This window comes from Lissotriton helveticus, chromosome 8 (genome assembly GCF_964261635.1).
Source record: "Lissotriton helveticus chromosome 8, aLisHel1.1, whole genome shotgun sequence".
Taxonomy (NCBI): Eukaryota; Metazoa; Chordata; class Amphibia; order Caudata; family Salamandridae; genus Lissotriton; species Lissotriton helveticus.
In genome coordinates this window covers 1,721,248,927-1,721,269,477 of record NC_136069.1, presented here as the reverse complement: position 1 = coordinate 1,721,269,477, position 20,551 = coordinate 1,721,248,927, and the positions used below count along the sequence as shown (strand labels likewise).

The 20,551-nt window shown below is 54.2% G+C and overlaps 1 protein-coding gene across 1 annotated transcript in view; it reads left to right on the top strand.

Annotated features, from left to right (window-relative positions):
* Nucleotides 1-20,551, top strand: part of LOC144773660 (NACHT, LRR and PYD domains-containing protein 12-like) — a 603,733-nt gene that overhangs the window by 410,780 nt on the left and 172,402 nt on the right. Inside the window, exon 5 of the mRNA XM_078658808.1 lies at nt 19,009-19,179. Within this exon, the coding sequence (XP_078514934.1) occupies nt 19,009-19,179 (171 nt within the window). The remainder of the gene's footprint in view (nt 1-19,008; nt 19,180-20,551) is intronic.

The window sequence follows — 20,551 nt, the reverse complement described above, 5'->3', positions numbered from 1 at the left end:
CCCATGGAATGGCTCACATCAGTGTGAAAGGGATTTGTAAGTTGTTGGCTCCAGTATGGCAAAATGCAGGAATTCCTAAGTGTGCAGAGAATGTGGTCAAGAATTGCATGGTGTGTCTGAAACACAATCCTGGTAGGGGAACCCCAACTCCAGCTGGTCATTTTGCGCCTCCTACGTATCCGTTCGAGGTTTTACAGCTAGATTTCATCCACATGTAGAGGTGCAACAACTTAAAATACGTACTCGTTGTTGTTTGCGCCTTCTCAAGATGGGTAGAAGCATATCCCCTAAAGGACAATACTGCCTTGTCCACAGCGAAAGCCCTTGTGAAAGAGTTCTTCCCCAGATTTGGAATGCCTAGAATTGTCTGGAGTGACAATGGGAGTGAATTTGTGGGTCGAGGGATGAAGAAAGTATGTGAAGGGCTAGGCATTCAGCAAAAGTTCCACGCTGCAAATCACCCCCAATCAGCTGGACTAGTGGAATGCTACAATGGCACGCTGAAGTTAAAACTGGCCAAAATTCAACCGAGCACTGGTCTTAAATGGCCTGATGCTCTACCCTTAGCACTCCTATCCACCAGAATGACTGTGCATTCGCGAGTGGGACTTAGTCCATATGAAATTGTTTTTGGCCGCCCGGCCAATATATGGGGAGTGCCAAGGCCCACAAAGTTCAGTGAAATCGAACACCCTGTTTTGCTTGACTATTTGTACGAATTGATGGCTAAATTGCGTGTTTTACACCAACAGGTCCATGACACTCTGCCTCAGGTCTCTGAAGCTCCAGGACATCAGATCGATCCTGGATCCTGGGTGCTGGTCAAGAACTTCCAGCGAACCAAGAACGACCAGCCCAGGTGGACCGGCCCACACCTCGTCCTTCTTTCTACGAGATCAGCTGTTCGAGTAGAAGGGAAAAAGCACTGGATCCACGGTGTACACTGTAAGAGGGTGCCTTTGCCTCTGCCGTACGACCGATGGGTCCAGGAGGGTGTCGCCGACTCAGAGACTGAAACTGTGCCACGTTTTCTGCCTTTCAGTGATGCACGTGTAAAAGGAACACTTACTGAACAGGAGAGTGACAACATTTTGTAACCAGCTTTATCACCGTCAGTTCGATTGGACACTACAGAACCTGAACTCCTTTTCCGAGATCATACCATACCTGGAAAGCAAAGATACAATCTGAGGTCGAGAACTATGGACAAATAAAAACAAACTTTCTTTTTCATTGCTATTTTTGAGAGTGCAGCTCTCCCATCTGAGAAACTTGCTTATTTTTGCTTTTCGAACCGCCATCCGGGTTCCGCTGCTAGGGCCGCGATTGCCCAAAGTCTTTGGGGTGCAGCTGACGACGTTTGGTCGACGGTTCTGGTTGGTCTAAGGGAGTTGCCCTAGACTGACAGAAGCATTCCTTAGCAGAAACAACCAACCATCGCGGGCAGCATTGTATAGAGGATGGAGTTTTTCGAGATGGAGAGACCTGCCAAGGAAACGAACTTTAAAAGCAGAATATGTAAAATGATGACAAAGATAAGCTTTTTGATATTGTGCATTTTCATGTTATTCAGTGTAATGATATTTTTTATAGGATATGTTTTATTCTCTTTTCGAGTAACATTTGCACCCACTACATCACCTATACCTCCTCCTTCCACTGTTTCCTCACATTCTTTTCAACCCCTTCCTGAACACAAATCAGCTAGGAGATTAGAGTTTATTAATAACTCCTTTGTTCAGCTCTTGCATCAACACCAACTTGTAATGAACACGACTAACTGTTGGGTGTGTGGTCTTATTCCTCACACAACGGATAAAGGTATCCCTTATCTGGTCCTGCCTTTCAGCCATAATGGTTCTGTGTGGGCATACAGAACAATGTTCATATATGCACATGAAATCTACCCCCTACGCTCTGTAACAGACAATCCTAAAAATAGCGCTCTAGTTAAGGGTATAGTAGACATTATTAAGGAAGATATTTCCTACGAGACTATCCCGAGAGATGAGACACTAGTATACATAGGATGGAACGTGACCGGATATGGAGCTACTCTGAGTGAGAAACAGCAAGCTAAGAGATCTTCCCCGATTTGGATTGTACCCCATCAGGGTCACCTGTGTCTGCAAGGTACTGGCAAGAATCCCAGAGCTCAGTTAGGGAAGAGTGTCTGTACTGAAACGTATGTTTTTGCATCTCAGACTTCCCCTTCGTTTTTAGCAGCTAAGGGTACCTATTTCATCTGCCATGATAGAGCCTATACATGGTTGCCCCCTGACTTTTCGGGCTCATGTTTTGTTTCGTTCCTGTTACCTCCCACCTACACAGCAGCGGCAAATTACCACAACACAAGGATAGTTAGAGGTGTCTTGAGTAAAGAAGACACTGCAGGACAAGAATTTGGGGACTTCGCAAAGGGTTTTCTGCCGTTCTGGTTAACAGCAGGAACATAAGGCAATTGACAAGGGTGGTTGAGTCCACCGTAATTGAAACTGCTGGTGCCCTTAGTAACTTGACTGCTGAGCTCCAGTCGGATCGTCTTATGACCCTTCAGAACAGGGTCGCGTTAGACGTCATCCTTGCAGACCGAGGTGGGGTATGTAAATTGATCCAATCGAGTTGCTGTGTTTTCATTCCAGATAACGCTCCAGCAGTGTACCAGGCTATCTCCAAACTACATAAGATTTCCGAATCTATTCATGTGGATAAAGGAGATTGGTCGTTAATGGGATGGTTCTGGGAACTTATATCCGCCTGGGAATGGAAAATTCTGATGGTCATTGGGATGGTCTTAGCCATTCTTTTCCTGTTCTGTCTGTGCGTGCAGTGTGCTCCTGCAATATGTGGCCTCTGTGCTACATCATGTGTAAGGAAACCTGTATCAAAAGACGAACTAAGTAATAGGATGATGTTACAGCAACATCTCAATGACTTTAGAAATATAGACCTGGACTCAGATTAGCATGAGGATAGGTTAATTGCCTATGTAAGGGCAAAAGGAGGGTTTGTGGTTCTTTAAATTCTGGACTCGTGTAATAAACTTTGTCGTAGCATGACGATTTTTATATCAAAAGACCGAGAATGGCTAGTACACTATGTACAAGCATTTTCGTCATATTCGAGTGACGATTTCACCTTGAAATCGTCATTTTCGTCCTGAACCCTTGGCCTCCATTTTGCGTACGGCAGCCATTTTGTGAGTTGCCCTCACATAGGCTTATAACTACAGCCAAATTCGATATCAAAGGACACGTACACCTTAATTGGCTTCTCTGTGACCTGGGCAAGCTGGAACCATTGCCCCAGGCCAAACCTGTTTGGTCAGTTCCTCTCCCAGTGGCCGAACAAGATAGCATCAAGGCACAACAGGCCATAAACCCTTTTCATCGCTCACACACCCTGCCTAATCATGCTCACACCTGTCCCTGCTCTTTTCACTCTTACTTGTTTTATGATGAGGAGGTGCCCGTTTTTATTGGGGGTCCACCGATATCTGATGAAAATGTTGGGCCTTGCCGGGAATTTGTTGTGGGCTGGACGAACTGAAATGTGGGCTTGTCATCTTGACTCTGCTTTTTCTTTGTAGTGAAAATATGTGAATAGTCTACTGTAAATCTAAGAATGTTTGCCTAAAGCGTAATATTTTGTATAAAAAGAGAAGCCTGGCTTTGTAAGATTGAGCAGTCTCCTGAGAATATACACACCGTGTTGTTGTACTTCTAGGACGCCTGTTACTTGGTTGCAGCCAATAAATTCGATCTTTGACTTCATCTAGAAGACTCTGAGTTTCTGTGTCTGAATCAGGAAAGTACTCGAGGTCTTTGGGTGTTGTCCCTGGCACCGCTGGGTTACCGGCTCAGTACCGGTTCTGAAAAACCCAGTACCTCATTGTATGTCAACATGACTCTTCAGAAGAGTGAAGATCTGTATTGTATTCCATGATAACGCCAAATTAATAAGTCTCTTATTGTGCCTACCTGTCCGTCGGTACACCAGACAGGCATCTGCGCTGTTCGGGGAGGTGCCGCGGTGCCATCTCGCGCCGCATTTAAAGAGTATTCAAACCCGTTGGGTCCCTCGTCAGTTTTACGACTCACCGAGCATGTGCAAAAATGCAGAAGAGTATACTGTGCGTCCATTGGCCACCTATCGGATGTCATCGGCACGCGTCAGCTAGACTACTTGGGAAACGTAGTTTGGTAAATAGAATACTGTATGACGAGTTCGTAAACACCTGTGTGTCATATTCAATCGAAAAAAATTGAGTTTATGCCGTGCATGTCTATATAACCTTTTGGCTATTACTTAGATGTTGTAGTGAAGCGTCAATTCAGTTGTTAGGTAAATGTAGTTAGTATGTTACCTACTGTCAGAAAATGTAGTTTATGCCGTGCACATCTGTGTCATTTTTTGGCTATTATTTAGATGCCATAGTAAAGCGTCAGTCCGGTTGTTTGAAGTTCGGGTTAGAGCTTCATATGCCGCATTCGCCCACATCATGATAGTGTATCACTAGCTGATGGGCAATCAAATGATTATCAATGGTTTATGCAATGTTACTATTTGTAAAACCATGCTCATTATATTTTCGCTATGTGCTCATATCATCTATTCTAAGAATGATGAGGCGATATTCTGAAGAATGTTAACAATAATAGTAAGTTGCCCATCAAACAGTGTGAGCCCAAAATTATTTGGGTATTTACAGACAGTAATAAGATACATTCCATAAAGAGTTGTATCAAATGTATACTCTGAGGAACGGAGAAGGCCCACCGACTGATCGTGCAAGGAGACACACTGTACTGGAGGTCAGCCCTGTAATTCAGTTCACTTGCAATATTATGACGCCATCCATGGAATGTCTTCGTTTAGGCCGTTTTTATCAGCATTCAAACGATACACCCATTTCTGCTCCAATTTAAATAGATGTTTAGTGATGTCTGTGACATGAGGAGGGATCCGTGGTTGCTCCAACACGGTCCAGGTGAAATCAATTAGTTTGTGTCCCACCTCCAAAAAATGGTTGGTAAGGCGAGTCGCCTGCTTTTTACTGCCTTTTGCTGTGCACTGCCACCACAATGCTGGCTCCACCTCCTGGGGAGCGACTGATGACTCAGCCGGCACCTGGCCCAGGAAGAGGGAGGACTGTCAACAGAGTACTCCTGGCTGCCCCTGTCCTCACAATGCTGGCTACAACTCCTGCGGAGAGTCTGAAGTGCCTGCCCCTCACACTGAAAGCAAAGGCCAGGAACAGCACAACAGAGTGCTTCAAAACTGAAATAGGCTATGCAAAGGTCCCCCTGGCCCGAAGGAACAAAAGAAACTGAGTAGAAGTATAGGAACTAGATCCTGTTTCTCACAACGAACCTCTGCCCAACTAGAAGGAAGAAGCTGAAGGAGAGATCTGCTGTCTGCCTTGCTGAGGAAGGAGAGGAAGAGGCCTAAAGAGGACTTTGCTGACTTGTGCTGAAACTTTCTCCAAGGGCTTGATTGAGCTTGCCCCCTGAACGGAACCCCAGGACCAGTGGGTTCCTTGTGCCTTCGCTCGCCTTGTACTTTGAGCCGTGTGTGCCTCTTACTGGAGCTGAGTCTGCGCCCCCCCATCGCCCCCTCCTAGGGCTGTGGCACTCGGGAGCTTGCCTGCCCTTTACCCGTGAGAGCCTCGCTCTGTTGGAGTCGCTCTCTGCCCCCGGGTCAGGCTTCCTGCTCCTCTGGCACCGCCTGCCATTAGGAGCGCGCTGCAGCGCTCTCTCGCCCCTCCCACTGGTATTCCTCCGAGGCTGGTGATCGTCGCTGGGACAGCCCCCCGCACGTAGGAACGTGCCCTGCTGCCCAGCTTCACCCCCCCCTTTGAGACTTTACAGGCCGCGCCGGCCACTCTACAGGAGACCCCAGTACAGTCTGTACTGAGGCCGTGGACTGCGCCTGCCTGTGCGCACACACCCGCTGTAGTAAAGGTCCGAAAGCACACTGGTGCCCCCAGGTGCACCAGACTCCTACGAGCCGTCCCCCTGCACGAGGGACGATGAACGCAAAGAAGTACACCTGCCTCTCCCCTTAGGTGCACTGAGGATCACTGGGTGCACCTCCCTGAGCCAAGCGTACCCGTTCCCAGCGCACCGACCCTCTCTGCACAACGAGTCTTTGACTCTCACCGGGCTTGGGGCCCGCAATGTTTTCTTTCCTCATTTCAACCGTGCAGAGTAGAGGAGTGCGCCTCGCATCGCCTGGTCGAGCCGCGTGTACGACTCTTCCCCTAAAGAAGAACCAAAGGTACGCCTTCACATGATTCTACAACGGGCTCGGGCCCGCACCGTTCTGCTTTCCCCGCCAGCCCGGTACTCCGCGTAACAAGCCTGTACGCAGCATACCCTAGAGGATCCTTCAAGACTGCCCAAGCAAACGGTACGTCGCGTACCTCTATCGAAGCGCATTTGAATCTGAGCGCATTTTAAACTGGGCGCATTATTTTTGGCTGGTACGCTTTCCCCCCCTTTGAAAAGACCGGTACGCTTCATATCGGTACCTTGGAGCCCGTACGCTTCGATCCTCATTGCGAAGCTGTACGCCTCGTACGCATGCTCACGCTAGATGCGTGAGTATTGGTAGGGCCTCGGTGTACGCGACTCACGCGAGAAGCGTGAGTATTTGGTAGGGGCTAACAATTTCTCCCTGTTAAAGTGCACAGAAGCGCTACGAAGTGTCCAGCTGGCCTCAGACTGGCCTAGATACCCAAAATCTAAAGAAGAAGCAGCCTAAAGTGAACTAAGGACTACAAGAGAATATTGCCTATTTTTATACACCCTGTGGTCCCCCACTCAAAGAACTGTGGCATCATCATTTCTGGTAGAGTAACTGGAACTGTTGCAAGATACTAAGGACCAAAAAGAACATTTGCCTATTTTTTCTAGACCTTGTGGCCTAATACTGTGTTGAGTTGGTCTTGTGATAAGTCATTGCTGCATATATATATATTTTTACATAACCTAAGCCTGGTGTCCATTTGTGGGGGAATCAGTGTGTTTTACTGTGAAAGGTCATGAATGCTTAACTAGCGCCCCGATGTTTAGCCTTGTCTGCTCGCGCCACACTACCTAAAAGGGTGAGCAGGGGTCATTCTAAGGAGTAGTTCCCTTGCCCTGAGTTGAGTGGTGATTTCTGTCTGGCTTTGGTGCCAACCTCAGTCAGCCAGGAATCCCATTTCTAACACTCAGTCAGCCGGTCTCTCTCTCTGTCATTTTATCTGTCAGTCCCTCTCTCTGTCAGTCTCTGTCTCTGTCAGTCTTTCTCCCTGTCAGTCCCTCTGTCTGTCAGTCTCTGTCTCTCTCTCTCTATCTGTTAGTCTCTTTATCTCTCTCTTTCTGTCATTCTCTCTTAGTCAGTCAGTATCTCTATCAGTCAGTCTCTCCCTTTCTGTCAGTCAGTCTCTCACAGTCTCTCTCTGTCAGTAAGTCAGTCTCTCTCTCTCAGTCAGCCGATCTCTCTCTCTGCCAGCCAGTTTCTCTCTCTCAGTCAGCTAGTCTCCCTCTCTCTCTCTCTCTCTCTCTGTCAGTCAGTCTCTCTCTCTCTCTCTCTCAATCAGTCACTCTGTCAGTCAGTCTCTCTCTCTTAGTCTCTCTCTTAGTCTCTCTCTTAGTCAGTCTCACTCTCTGTCAGTCCCTCTATGTCAGTCTCTCTGCCAGTCTCTCTCTCAGCCTCTCTCTATCAGTCTCTCTCTCTGTCAGTCAGTCTTCCAGACAGTCTCTCTCTCTCTGTGTCTGTCTCTTGCAGTCAGCCAGTCTCTCTCAGTCAGTCTCGCTCTCTGTCAGTCAGCCCCTCTCTCTGTCAGTCAGTCTCTCTCTGTGAGTCTCCCTCTCACTCAGTCTGTCTGTCTCTGTCAGTCAGTGTCTCTCTCTGTCGGCCAGTCTCTCTCTCTCTTTCCCTCTCCTTCTCTCTGTCTCTCAGTCTCTCTCTCTGTCAGTCAGTCTCTCTCTGTCAGTCTCTCTCTCTCTCTCTGTCAGTCTCTCCCTCAGCCAGTCTCTCCCTCAGCCAGTTAGTCTCTCAGTCTCTCTCTCTCTCTTAGTCTCTCTCTCTCCTAGTCAGTCTCTCTCTCTCCCAGTCAGTCTCTCTCCCTCCCAGTCAGTTAGTCTCTCCCAGTCAGTCAGACATTCTCTCTCTACATCAATCAGTCTCTTTCTCTCTCTCTCTGTCAGTCTCTCTCGCTCAGTCAGTCTCTCGCTCAGTCAGTTTCTCGCCCAGTCAGTCAGTCTCTCTCACAGTCAATCTCTGCCTCTCTCTCTTAGTCTCTCTCTCTGTCAGTCAGTCTCTCTCTCTGTGTCAGTCAGTATATCTCTACCTCAGTCAGTCAGTCAGTCTCTCTCTGTCAGTCAGTCTCACTCTCAATCAGTCTCTCTCTCTGTCAGTCAGTAAGTCACTCTCTCAGTCAGCCAGTCTCTCTCTCTGTCAGTTTCTCAGCCAGTCAGTCTCTCGGTCAGTCAGTATTCAGTCTCTGAGTCAGTTAGTCAGTCTCTACTCTCTCTCCACTCTCTCGCTCTCTCCATTCTCTCTCTCAACTCTGTCTACTCCATCTCCACTGTCTCTCTCCACTCTCTCTCCACTGTCTCTCTCGCCACTTTCTCTCTCTCTACTCTCTCACTCTTTCTCTCACTCACCACTCTCTCTCCACTGTCTCCCTCCACTGTCCCCTCCACTCTCTCCACTCTCTCTTTACTCTCTCTCTACACCCTCTCTCCCTTCTCTCTCTCTACTCTCCACTCTCTCTCCACTCTCTCTCTCTCCACTCTCTCTCTCTCTCCAATCTCTCTCCACTCTCTCTCTCCACTCTCTCTCCACTCTCTCTCTCTCTCCACTCTCTCTCTCCACTGTCTCCCTCTCCACTGTCTCCCTCCACTCTCTCTCCACTCTCTCTCCACACTCTCTCGCCACTCTCTCTCTCTCTCTCTCTCTCTCTCCACTCTCTCTCGCTCACTCTCTTCACTGTCTCTCAATGCTCTCTCCGCTCTCTCTCTCCACTGTCTATCTCCACTCTCTCTCTCTACTCTCTCTCCACTTTCTCTCTCTCCACTGTCTCTCTCTCCAATGTCTCTCTCCACTGTCTCCCTCCACTCTCTCACTCGCTCCACTCTCTCTCCACTCTTTCTCTCCACTCTCTCTCTACTCTCTCTCTCCACTCTCTCTCCACACTCTCTCCACTCTCTCTCTCTACTCTCTCTCCACTGTCTCTCTCTCTCCATTGTATCCCTCCACTCTCTCTCCACTCTCTCTCCACTCTCTCTCTCCACTCTCTCTCTCTGCTCTCTCTCTCTCCACTCTCTCTCGCTCACTCTCTTCACTGTCTCTCCATGCTCTCTCCACTCTCTCTCCCTCCACTCTCTCTCTCTCTCCACTCTCTCTCACTTCACTCTCTCCACTCTCTCTCCACTCTCTCTCTCTCTCTCAACTCTCACTCCACTGTCTCCCTCCACTCTCTCCACTCTCTCTCCACTGTCTCCCTCCACTCTCTCTCTCTCAACTCTCTCTCCAATGTCTCCCTCCACTCTCTCTACTCTCTCTCTACTGTCTCTCTCTCCCCACTCTCTCCACTCTCTCTCCACTGTCTCCCTCCACTCTCTCTCTCTCCACTCTCTCACTCCACTCTCTCCACTCTCTCTCCACTGTCTCTCTCCACTCTCTCTCCACTGTCTCTCCACACTCTCTCGCCACTCTCTCTCTCTCTCCACTGTTTCTCCAGCTGCAACATGTTATTTTATTACATCTAGATTTATTATAAATATCCTAAATTAATTTACATTTATATTTTATATTTCAATATTTTCATTTAAAAAAAATTAAAAATAAGCTTTAATAATTTCCCTATACTTCCTCATAGGGAGATCTCCACTACAATGGCAGTGGTGGAAATCACTACCTACGAGTGAAAAGCTACTAGTAGTAATTTTAGACTCCTAAATCCTATTGAAGGAAAGTCCACCAGTGGGTGGAAACATGTAAGTTTACACTTAGGTGTAAATCTACAGTAGGAAATGCTGGACGGCAAAAAGGTTTAGATTTACACCTGGGTGCAGGGGTTTACAGGAGTAAATGCAGGTCTCGAGTCGGGGTACCACGCGGGTGGGCAGCGTCCCCCTACTTATTTTACCGGGATCTCGACAACTGGAGCAAATGGAGCCACACATTCACTTTTTGGCCTCTCTGGGGCGAGATCAGAGCTCATTCAGAACGCTGCTCACGCGCTGGCTTCTCTGATGCAATCGCATCTAAGGGGTGAGCAAGAGGAGGTAATCAATCTGATGGTGCAAGCCACCTTTCGTGATGTCACTTCCTGTCGTGACGCCAGCACCCCCCACTTCTTTTTTTAGGATTTGTGCCCTGAGTAAATGTACATGTGTAAACTTACCTTTGCGAAGAGGCCCCAATGAATTTTACAGCCGTGTGCCTAATTGTTCCTACTTAATGGAGATAATTGCTTTGGCTTTTGTGTAGTGAGAAGTTTATGGAATGAAGTAGGCATCTTAAGTTATAGCGCTTTGACTGTACCTTTTCAAATGCATTCTGGGCACGGAGTTAAGGGGATTTCATGTGAAAACGTAGGCTAAAAAGATAAGCTGCGAGACAGTGAACAAATATTAGTGCTGGCCAAGGAGTCTAAACCTTTCCATCAACTACCTGAGGGGGACTGACGTACACATGAGGGCAGTGCACGGAGCTGGCACTGCTAGGCATTGGTTCACAGTGTGGTATAGGTGGCATCACTGTACAGGAACTGGCACTGGGCAGGAGTGTAGCAAACATGAGCAGTGTGAGCAGCTGGCACTGGTGGTGTAAGAGGCTGTCACTGGTGGCAGAGTGTGAGGCTGGCACAAGTGGGTAATGACTGAAGCTGGCACTGGTGGGTAGTCGGAGGAGCTGGCACTGGTGGCAGTGTGAGAGGCTGGCACTGGTGGCAGAGTAAGAGGCTGGCACTGGTGGCAGAATGAGCGGCAGGCACTGGTGGCAGAGTGGGAGGCTGGCACTGGTGGGAGTGTGAGAGGCTGGCACTGGTGGCAGAATGAGCGGCAGGCACTGGTGGCAGAGTGGGAGGCTGGCACTGGTGGCAGACTGAGCGGCAGGCACTGGTGGCAGAGTGAGAGGCTGGCACTGGTGGCAGAGTGAGAGGCTGGCACTGGTGGCAGAGTAAGAGGCTGGCACTGGTGGCAGAATGAGTGGCAGGCACTGGTGGCAGAGTGAGAGGCTGGCACTGGTGGCAGAGTGGGAGGCTGGCACTGGTGGCAGAATGAGCAGCAGGCACTGGTGGCAGAGTGAGAGGCTGGCACTGGTGGCAGAGTAAGAGGCTGGCACTGGTGGCAGAGTGAGAGGCTGGCACTGGTGGCAGAGTGGGAGGCGGGCACTGGTGGCAGACTGAGTGGCAGGCACTGGTGGCAGAATGAGTGGCAGGCACTGGTGGCAGAGTGGGAGGCTGGCACTAGTGGCAGAGTGGGAGGCTGGCACTGATGGCAGAATGGGAGGCTGGCACTGGTGGCAGAGTAAGAGGCTGGCACTGGTGGCAGAGTGAGAGGCTGGCACTGGTGGGAGTGTGAGAGGCTGGCACTGGTGGCAGAGTGGGAGGCTGGCACTGGTGGCAGAGTGGGAGGCTGGCACTGGTGGGTGAGTGGGAGGCTGGCACTGGTGGCAGAGTGGGAGGCTGGCACTGGTGGGAGTGTGAGAGGCTGGCACTGGTGGCAGAGTGGGAGGCTGGTACTGGTGGCAGAGTGAGAGGCTGGCACTGGTGGCAGTATGAGAGGCTGGCACTGGTGGCAGAATGAGTGGCAGGCACTGGTGGCAGAGTGGGAGGCTGGCACTGGTGGCAGAGTGAGAGGCTGGCACTGGTGGCAGAGTGAGAGGCTGGCACTGGTGGCAGAGTGAGAGGCAGGCACTGGTGGCAGAATGAGTGGCAGGCACTGGTGGCAGAGTGGGAGGCTGGCACTGGTGGCAGAGTGGGAGGCTGGCACTGGTGGCAGAGTGAGAGGCTGGCACTGGTGGCAGAATGAGCGGCAGGCACTGGTGGCAGAGTGGGAGGCTGGCACTGGTGGCAGAGTGGGAGGCTGGCACTGGTGGCAGAGTGGGAGGCTGGCACTGGTGGCAGAGTGGGAGGCTGGCACTTGTGGCAGAGTGAGAGGCTGGCACTGGTGGCAGAGTAAGAGGCTGGCACTGGTGGCAGAATGAGCGGCAGGCACTGGTGGCAGAGTGAGAGGCTGGCACTGGTGGCAGAGTGAGAGGCTGGCACTGGTGGGAGTGTGAGAGGCTGGCACTGGTGGCAGAATGAGCGGCAGGCACTGGTGGCAGAATGAGCAGCAGGCACTGGTGGCAGAGTGAGAGGCTGGCACTGGTGGCAGAGTGAGAGGTTGGCACTGGTGGCAGAGTGGGAGGCTGGCACTGGTGGCAGAGTGGGAGGCTGGCACTGGTGGCAGAGTGGGAGGCTGGCACTGGTGGCAGAGTGAGAGGCTGGCACTGGTGGCAGAATGAGTGGCAGGCACTTGTGGCAGAGTGGGAGGCAGGCACTGGTGGCAGAGTGGGAGGCTGGCACTGGTGGCAGAGTGGGAGGCTGGCACTGGTGGCAGAGTGGGAGGCTGGCACTGGTGGCAGACTGAGTGGCAGGCACTGGTGGCAGAATGAGTGGCAGGCACTGGTGGAAGAGTGGGAGGCTGGCACTGGTGGCAGAATGAGAGGCTGGCACTGGTGGCAGAGTGGGAGGCTGGCACTGGTGGCAGAGTGAGAGGCTGGCACTGGTGGCAGAGTAAGAGGCTGGCACTGGTGGCAGAGTGGGAGGCAGGCACTGGTGGCAGAGTGGGAGGCTGGCACTGGTGGGAGTGTGAGAGGCTGGCACTGGTGGCAGAGTGGGAGGCTGGCACTGGTGGCAGAGTGAGAGGCTGGCACTGGTGGCAGTATGAGAGGCTGGCACTGGTGGCAGAATGAGTGGCAGGCACTGGTGGCAGAGTGGGAGGCTGGCACTGGTGGCAGAGTGAGAGGCTGGCACTGGTGGCAGAGTAAGAGGCTGGCACTGGTGGCAGACTGAGTGGCAGGCACTGGTGGCAGAATGAGTGGCAGGCACTGGTGGCAGAGTGGGAGGCTGGCACTGGTGGCAGAGTGGGAGGCTGGCACTGGTGGCAGAGTGGGAGGCTGGCACTGGTGGCAGAGTGAGAGGCTGGCACTGGTGGCAGAATGAGCGGCAGGCACTGGTGGCAGAGTGGGAGGCTGGCACTGGTGGCAGAGTGGGAGGCTGGCACTGGTGGCAGAGTGGGAGGCTGGCACTGGTGGCAGAGTGGGAGGCTGGCACTTGTGGCAGAGTGAGAGGCTGGCACTGGTGGCAGAGTAAGAGGCTGGCACTGGTGGCAGAATGAGCGGCAGGCACTGGTGGCAGAGTGAGAGGCTGGCACTGGTGGCAGAGTGAGAGGCTGGCACTGGTGGGAGTGTGAGAGGCTGGCACTGGTCGCAGAATGAGCGGCAGGCACTGGTGGCAGAATGAGCAGCAGGCACTGGTGGCAGAGTGAGAGGCTGGCACTGGTGGCAGAGTGAGAGGCTGGCACTGGTGGCAGAGTGAGAGGCAGGCACTGGTGGCAGAATGAGTGGCAGGCACTTGTGGCAGAGTGGGAGGAAGGCACTGGTGGCAGAGTGGGAGGCTGGCACTGGTGGCAGAGTGGGAGGCTGGCACTGGTGGCAGAGTGGGAGGCTGGCACTGGTGGCAGAGTGGGAGGCTGGCACTGGTGGCAGACTGAGTGGCAGGCACGGGTGGCAGAATGAGTGGCAGGCACTGGTGGAAGAGTGGGAGGCTGGCACTGGTGGCAGAATGAGAGGCTGGCACTGGTGGCAGAGTGGGAGGCTGGCACTGGTGGCAGAGTGAGAGGCTGGCACTGGTGGCAGAGTAAGAGGCTGGCACTGGTGGCAGAGTGGGAGGCAGGCACTGGTGGCAGAGTGGGAGGCTGGCACTGGTGGCAGAGTGAGAGGCTGGCACTGGTGGCAGAGTAAGAGGCTGGCACTGGTGGCAGAATGAGCAGCAGGCACTGGTGGCAGAGTGGGAGGCTGGCACTGGTGGCAGGGTGGGAGGCTGGCACTGGTGGCTGAGTAAGAGGTTGGCACTGGTGGCAGAATGAGTGGCAGGCACTTGTGGCAGAGTGAGAGGCTGGCACTGGTGGCAGAGTAAGAGGTTGGCACTGGTGGCAGAGTGGGAGGCAGGCCCTTGTGGCAGAGTGAGAGGCTGGCACTGGTGGCAGAGTGGGAGGCAGGCACTGGTGGCAGAGTGGGAGGCTGGCACTGGTGGCAGAGTGAGAGGCTGGCACTGGTGGCAGAGTAAGAGGCTGGCACTGGTGGCAGAATGAGCAGCAGGCACTGGTGGCAGAGTGGGAGGCTGGCACTGGTGGCAGGGTGGGAGGCTGGCACTGGTGGCTGAGTAAGAGGTTGGCACTGGTGGCAGAATGAGTGGCAGGCACTTGTGGCAGAGTGAGAGGCTGGCACTGGTGGCAGAGTAAGAGGTTGGCACTGGTGGCAGAGTGGGAGGCAGGCCCTTGTGGCAGAGTGAGAGGCTGGCACTGGTGGCAGAGTGGGAGGCTGGCACTGGTGGCAGAGTGGGAGGCTGGCACTGGTGGCAGAGTGGGAGGCTGGCACTGGTGGCAGAATGAGTGGCAGGCACTGGTAGCAGAATGAGTGGCAGGCACTGGTGGCAGAATGAGTGGCAGGCACTGGTGGCAGAGTGGGAGGCTGGCACTGGTGGCAGAGTGGGAGGCTGGCACTGGTGGCAGAGTGGGAGGCTGGCACTGGTGGCAGAGTAAGAGGCAGGCACTGGTGGCAGAGTGGGAGGCTGGCACTGGTGGCAGAATGAGTGGCAGGCACTGGTGGCAGAGTGAGTGGCAGGCACTGGTGGCAGAATGAGCAGCAGGCACTGGTGGCAGAGTGGGAGGCTGGCACTGGTGGCAGAATGAGCGGCAGGCACTGGTGGCAGAATGAGCAGCAGGCACTGGTGGCAGAGTGGGAGGCTGGCACTGGTGGCAGAGTGGGAGGCTGGCACTGGTGGCAGAGTGGGAGGCTGGCACTGGTGGCAGAGTGGGAGGCTGGCACTGGTGGCAGAGTGAGAGGCTGGCACTGGTGGCAGAGTGGGAGGCTGGCACTGGTGGCATAGTGGGAGGCTGGCACTGGTGGCAGAGTGGGAGGCTGGCACTGGTGGCAGAGTGGGAGGCTGGCACTGGTGGCAGAGTGGGAGGCTGGCACTGGTGGCAGAGTGAGAGGCTGGCACTGGTGGCAGAGTGGGAGGCTGGCACTGGTGGCATAGTGGGAGGCTGGCACTGGTGGCAGAGTGGGAGGCTGGCACTGGTGGCAGAGTGGGAGGCTGACACTGGTGGCAGAGTGGGAGGCTGGCACTGGTGGCAGAGTGGGAGGCTGGCACTGGTGGCAGAGTAAGAGGCTGGCACTGGTGGCAGAATGAGTGGCAGGCACTTGTGGCAGAGTGGGAGGCTGGCACTGGTGGCAGAGTGGGAGGCTGGCACTGGTGGCAGAGTAAGAGGCTGGCACTGGTGGCAGAGTGAGAGGCTGGCACTGGTGGCAGAATGAGTGGCAGGCACTGGTGGCAGAATGAGCAGCAGGCACTGGTGGCAGAATGAGCAGCAGGCACTGGTGGCAGAGTGGGAGGCTGGCACTGGTGGCAGACTGAGTGGCAGGCACTGGTGGCAGAATGAGCGGCAGGCACTGGTGGCAGAATGAGCGGCAGGCACTGGTGGCAGAGTGGGAGGCTGGCACTGGTGGCAGAGTGGGAGGCTGGCACTGGTGGCAGAGTAAGAGGCTGGCACTGGTGGCAGAATGAGTGGCAGGCACTGGTGGCAGAGTGGGAGGCTGGCACTGGTGGCAGAGTGGGAGGCTGGCACTGGTGGCAGAGTAAGATGCTGGCACTGGTGGCATAATGAGTGGCAAGCACTGGTGGCAGAATGAGCAGCAGGCACTGGTGGCAGAATGAGCAGCAGGCACTGGTGGCAGAATGAGCAGCAGGCACTGGTGGCAGAATGAGCAGCAGGCACTGGTGGCAGAGTAAGAGGCTGGCACTGGTGGCAGAATGAGCAGCAGGCACTGGTGGCAGAGTGGGAGGCAGGCACTGGTGGCAGAGTGGGAGGCTGGCACTGGTGGCAGAGTAAGAGGCTGGCACTGGTGGCAGAATGAGTGTCAGGCACTTGTGGCAGAATGAGCAGCAGGCACTGGTGGCAGAGTGGGAGGCTGGCACTGGTGGCTGAGTAAGAGGCTGGCACTGGTGGCAGACTGAGCGGCAGGCACTGGTGGCAGAGTGAGAGGCTGGCACTGGTGGCTGAGTAAGAGGCTGGCACTGGTGGCAGACTGAGTGGCAGGCACTGGTGGCAGAGTGAGAGGCTGGCACTGGTGGCAGAGTGGGAGGCTGGCACTGGTGGCAGAGTAAGAGGCTGGCACTGGTGGGAGTGTGAGAGGCTGGCACTGGTGGCAGAGTGGGAGGCTGGCACTGGTGGCAGAGTGGGAGGCGGGCACTGGTGGCAGACTGAGTGGCAGGCACTGGTGGCAGAGTGGGAGGCTGGCACTGGTGGCAGAGTGGGAGGCTGGCACTGGTGGCAGAATGAGCGGCAGGCACTGGTGGCAGAGTGGGAGGCTGGCACTGGTGGCAGACTGAGTGGCAGGCACTGGTGGCAGAATGAGTGGCAGGCACTGGTGGCAGAGTGGGAGGCTGGCACTGGTGGCAGAATGAGCGGCAGGCACTGGTGGCAGAGTGGGAGGCTGGCACTGGTGGCAGAGAGGGAGGCTGGCACTGGTGGCAGAGTGAGAGGCTGGCACTGGTGGCAGAGTAAGAGGCTGGCACTGGTGGCAGAATGAGTGGCAGGCACTTGTGGCAGAGTGGGAGGCTGGCACTGGTGGCAGAATGAGCGGCAGGCACTGGTGGCAGAGTGGGAGGCTGGCACTGGTGGCAGACTGAGCGGCAGGCACTGGTGGCAGAGTGAGAGGCTGGCACTGGTGGCTGAGTAAGAGGCTGGCACTGGTGGCAGACTGAGTGGCAGGCACTGGTGGCAGAGTGAGAGGCTGGCACTGGTGGCAGAGTGGGAGGCTGGCACTGGTGGCAGAGTAAGAGGCTGGCACTGGTGGGAGTGTGAGAGGCTGGCACTGGTGGCAGAGTGGGAGGCTGGCACTGGTGGCAGAGTGGGAGGCGGGCACTGGTGGCAGACTGAGTGGCAGGCACTGGTGGCAGAGTGGGAGGCTGGCACTGGTGGCAGAGTGGGAGGCTGGCACTGGTGGCAGAATGAGCGGCAGGCACTGGTGGCAGAGTGGGAGGCTGGCACTGGTGGCAGACTGAGTGGCAGGCACTGGTGGCAGAATGAGTGGCAGGCACTGGTGGCAGAGTGGGAGGCTGGCACTGGTGGCAGAATGAGCGGCAGGCACTGGTGGCAGAGTGGGAGGCTGGCACTGGTGGCAGAGAGGGAGGCTGGCACTGGTGGCAGAGTGAGAGGCTGGCACTGGTGGCAGAGTAAGAGGCTGGCACTGGTGGCAGAATGAGTGGCAGGCACTTGTGGCAGAGTGGGAGGCTGGCACTGGTGGCAGAATGAGCGGCAGGCACTGGTGGCAGAGTGGGAGGCTGGCACTGGTGGCAGAATGAGCAGCAGGCACTGGTGGCAGAGTGAGAGGCTGGCACTGGTGGCAGAGTGGGAGGCTGGCACTGGTGGCAGAGTGAGAGGCTGGCACTGGTGGCAGAGTAAGAGGCTGGCATTGGTGGCAGAATGAGCGGCAGGCACTGGTGGGAGTGTGAGAGGCTGGCACTGGTGGCAGAGTGAGAGGCTGGCACTGGTGGCAGAGTGGGAGGCTGGCACTGGTGGCAGAGTGAGAGGCTGGCACTGGTGGCAGAGTAAGAGGCTGGCACTGGTGGCAGAGTGAGAGGCTGGCACTGGTGGCAGAGTAAGAGGCTGGCACTGGTGGGAGTGTGAGAGGCTGGCATTGGTGGCAGACTGAGTGGCAGGCACTGGTGGCAGAATGAGTGGCAGGCACTGGTGGCAGAATGATTGGCTGGCACTGGTGGCAGAATGAGTGGCAGGCACTGGTGGCAAAGTGGGAGGCTGGCACTCGTGGCAGAGTGGGAGGCTGGCACTGGCGGCAGAGTGGGAGGCTGGCACTGGTGGCAGAGTGAGAGGCTGGCACTGGTGGCAGAGTGAGAGGCTGGCACTGGTGGCAGAGTAAGAGGCTGGCACTGGTGGCAGAGTGAGAGGCTGGCACTGGTGGCAGAGTGGGAGGCTGGCACTGGTGGCAGAGTAAGAGGCTGGCACTGGTGGCAGAATGAGTGGCAGGCACTTGTGGCAGAGTGAGAGGCTGGCACTGGTGGCTGAGTGGGAGGCTGGCACTGGTGGCAGAGTGAGAGGCTGGCACTGGTGGCAGAGTAAGAGGCTGGCACTGGTGGCAGAGTGGGAGGCTGGCACTGGTGGCAGAGTGAGAGGCTGGCACTGGTGGCAGAGTAAGAGGCTGGCACTGGTGGCAGAGTGGGAGGCTGGCACTGGTGGCAGAGTGAGAGGCTGGCACTGGTGGCAGAGTAAGAGGCTGGCACTGGTGGCAGAATGAGTGGCAGGCACTTGTGGCAGAGTGGGAGAGGCTGATACATCTCAGAGGAGCAGATTCCTGTGGGGAATGCTGTCTCTGGGGCCCCCACCCTTGTTCCGGGTCTGGCTCTTGCTCTGACTGGAGAGAAACAATGTCTATTGATACTTTTTTTCTCTTCAGTCAGCGGGAGGGGCTCAGAGGGGGCTGCAGACAGCCTGCACCTTCTTTAGAGGGAGAGAGGCTTGCTTCAGCGCAAGCCTCTCTCTCACAGCTCTCACCGAAGAGCTGAGGGGGGCCTGGGCCCCGTTTATTTACTGAAGAGAGTGGGCTCCCCCGCACCGCGTTTGTTACGCCCCTGGGCAGGAAGGAAATGAAGATAAAACTGAAGTTGTGACGCCCCTGTCTGTGCTCTGCTTTACTCCTCTCCATGTCTCTTCTCTCCTGCAGGTTGCAATGGTGCTCTCTCACCGGTTCATGCTGCGGAGACCTCGCCTCTGTCCTGGAAACAAACTCATCTCTCACTGAGCTCGACCTGAGCAAGAATATTCTGAGAGACGCTGGAGTGAAGAGGTTGTGTAAAGGACTAAAACATCCAAACTGCAAACTAGAGACCCTGAGGTACAGAGCTGAGCAGTTCTTATCACGTCATTGATTTCTAAATATACATCGTAGGTGGGGCTCACACAAATATTATAAAAATGTATTTAAATGTTTACATGATTGCCTCTTTTCTGTTAATGTCGTGAGAAAAGCTCCCATTAATATCATTTGTGAACTAAGTCAGGTTTGTGAAGTGGGGGTACCCAAGCCCCAATCCATGGTCATGAAAGAAGCCCCTGTCATGGCGCAGTGGGGCACTTTTCAAAGCCCGTTTCTCAGGTATTTGAGATAAAGTGGAATAGGCCTTAACTAGAGGGCAGGTCTGTTCCTCACAGCGAGGGCGCCTACCCACCAGTGTCCCTGCTGTTAACAGACCGGCTGCTGGATACGAGGCCGAGGAATGTCAGTGAGACACGGGGGGCACAGAGGCCCTCTTCATTCTCTGCGGGGGGCTCCGAGGCCCTCCTCATTCTCTGCGGGGGGCTCCGAGGCCCTCCTCATTCTCTGTGTGGGGCTCTGAGGCCCTCTTCATTCTCTGCGAGGGGCTCTGAGGCCCTCTTCATTCTCTGCAGGAGGGAGCTGTAAGATGAAAGGCAGAGCAGGCTGCAGAGAAGGCAGCTGTAAGATGAAAGGCAGAGCAGGCTGCAGAGAGTGGCAACTATAAGATGAAAGGTAGAGCACGCTACAAAGAGGATCATCTGTGAGATGAAAGGCAGAGCTGGCTGTAGAAAGGGGCAGCTGAGTTTCACGGTGTACTTAGACAGCTGCTCAGATTAGCACGTAGGACAGGAGGCATCTTTGTAAATTGTCTTGTTAGGTGAACGCTGATCACTCTCAGTGATCGATTTAAAGAGGAAGAAGCATGACTGCCAATGGTTTCTCTTCCCCTGGAGGCTACAAAGATAAACACAGAAGAAGGACCACTCCAGCAAGTCCTGGTACAGCGTCATATCATGCTCGGAGTTTACTGTATTAGACCCGGCCCTCACCAAAAATAGGAATAATTGGAATTATTTGCCCTCCCATGCAAGGCTTAAAAGAAAATGAAAAGGCACAGGGAGGGTCAATAGGTCTGGCCTCGTCTGTCATTGCAATGGTAAATTGTTTTTTTGCCATAATTTGGCTTTACATGTTTTTTTATCATTCAGAGATGTAGCTGTTTTACTAATGATGTTTTTTTAAATAGCAGGCATTTATTTTGGGAAACAGAGTTCACACCGCAACCGTTACAACGCATGCATTTACCCCGCATTCCATTGCAATGAAACGTTGTGAAGCAGAGGGGAGAAGGTGTTGGACTTAACTCCAACACCTTCCCTACTGCTGCACACACTGGAGGTGGAATAGAAAATTAATCTGTTCCAACTTCCAGCGCTCCCCCAACAGCAAG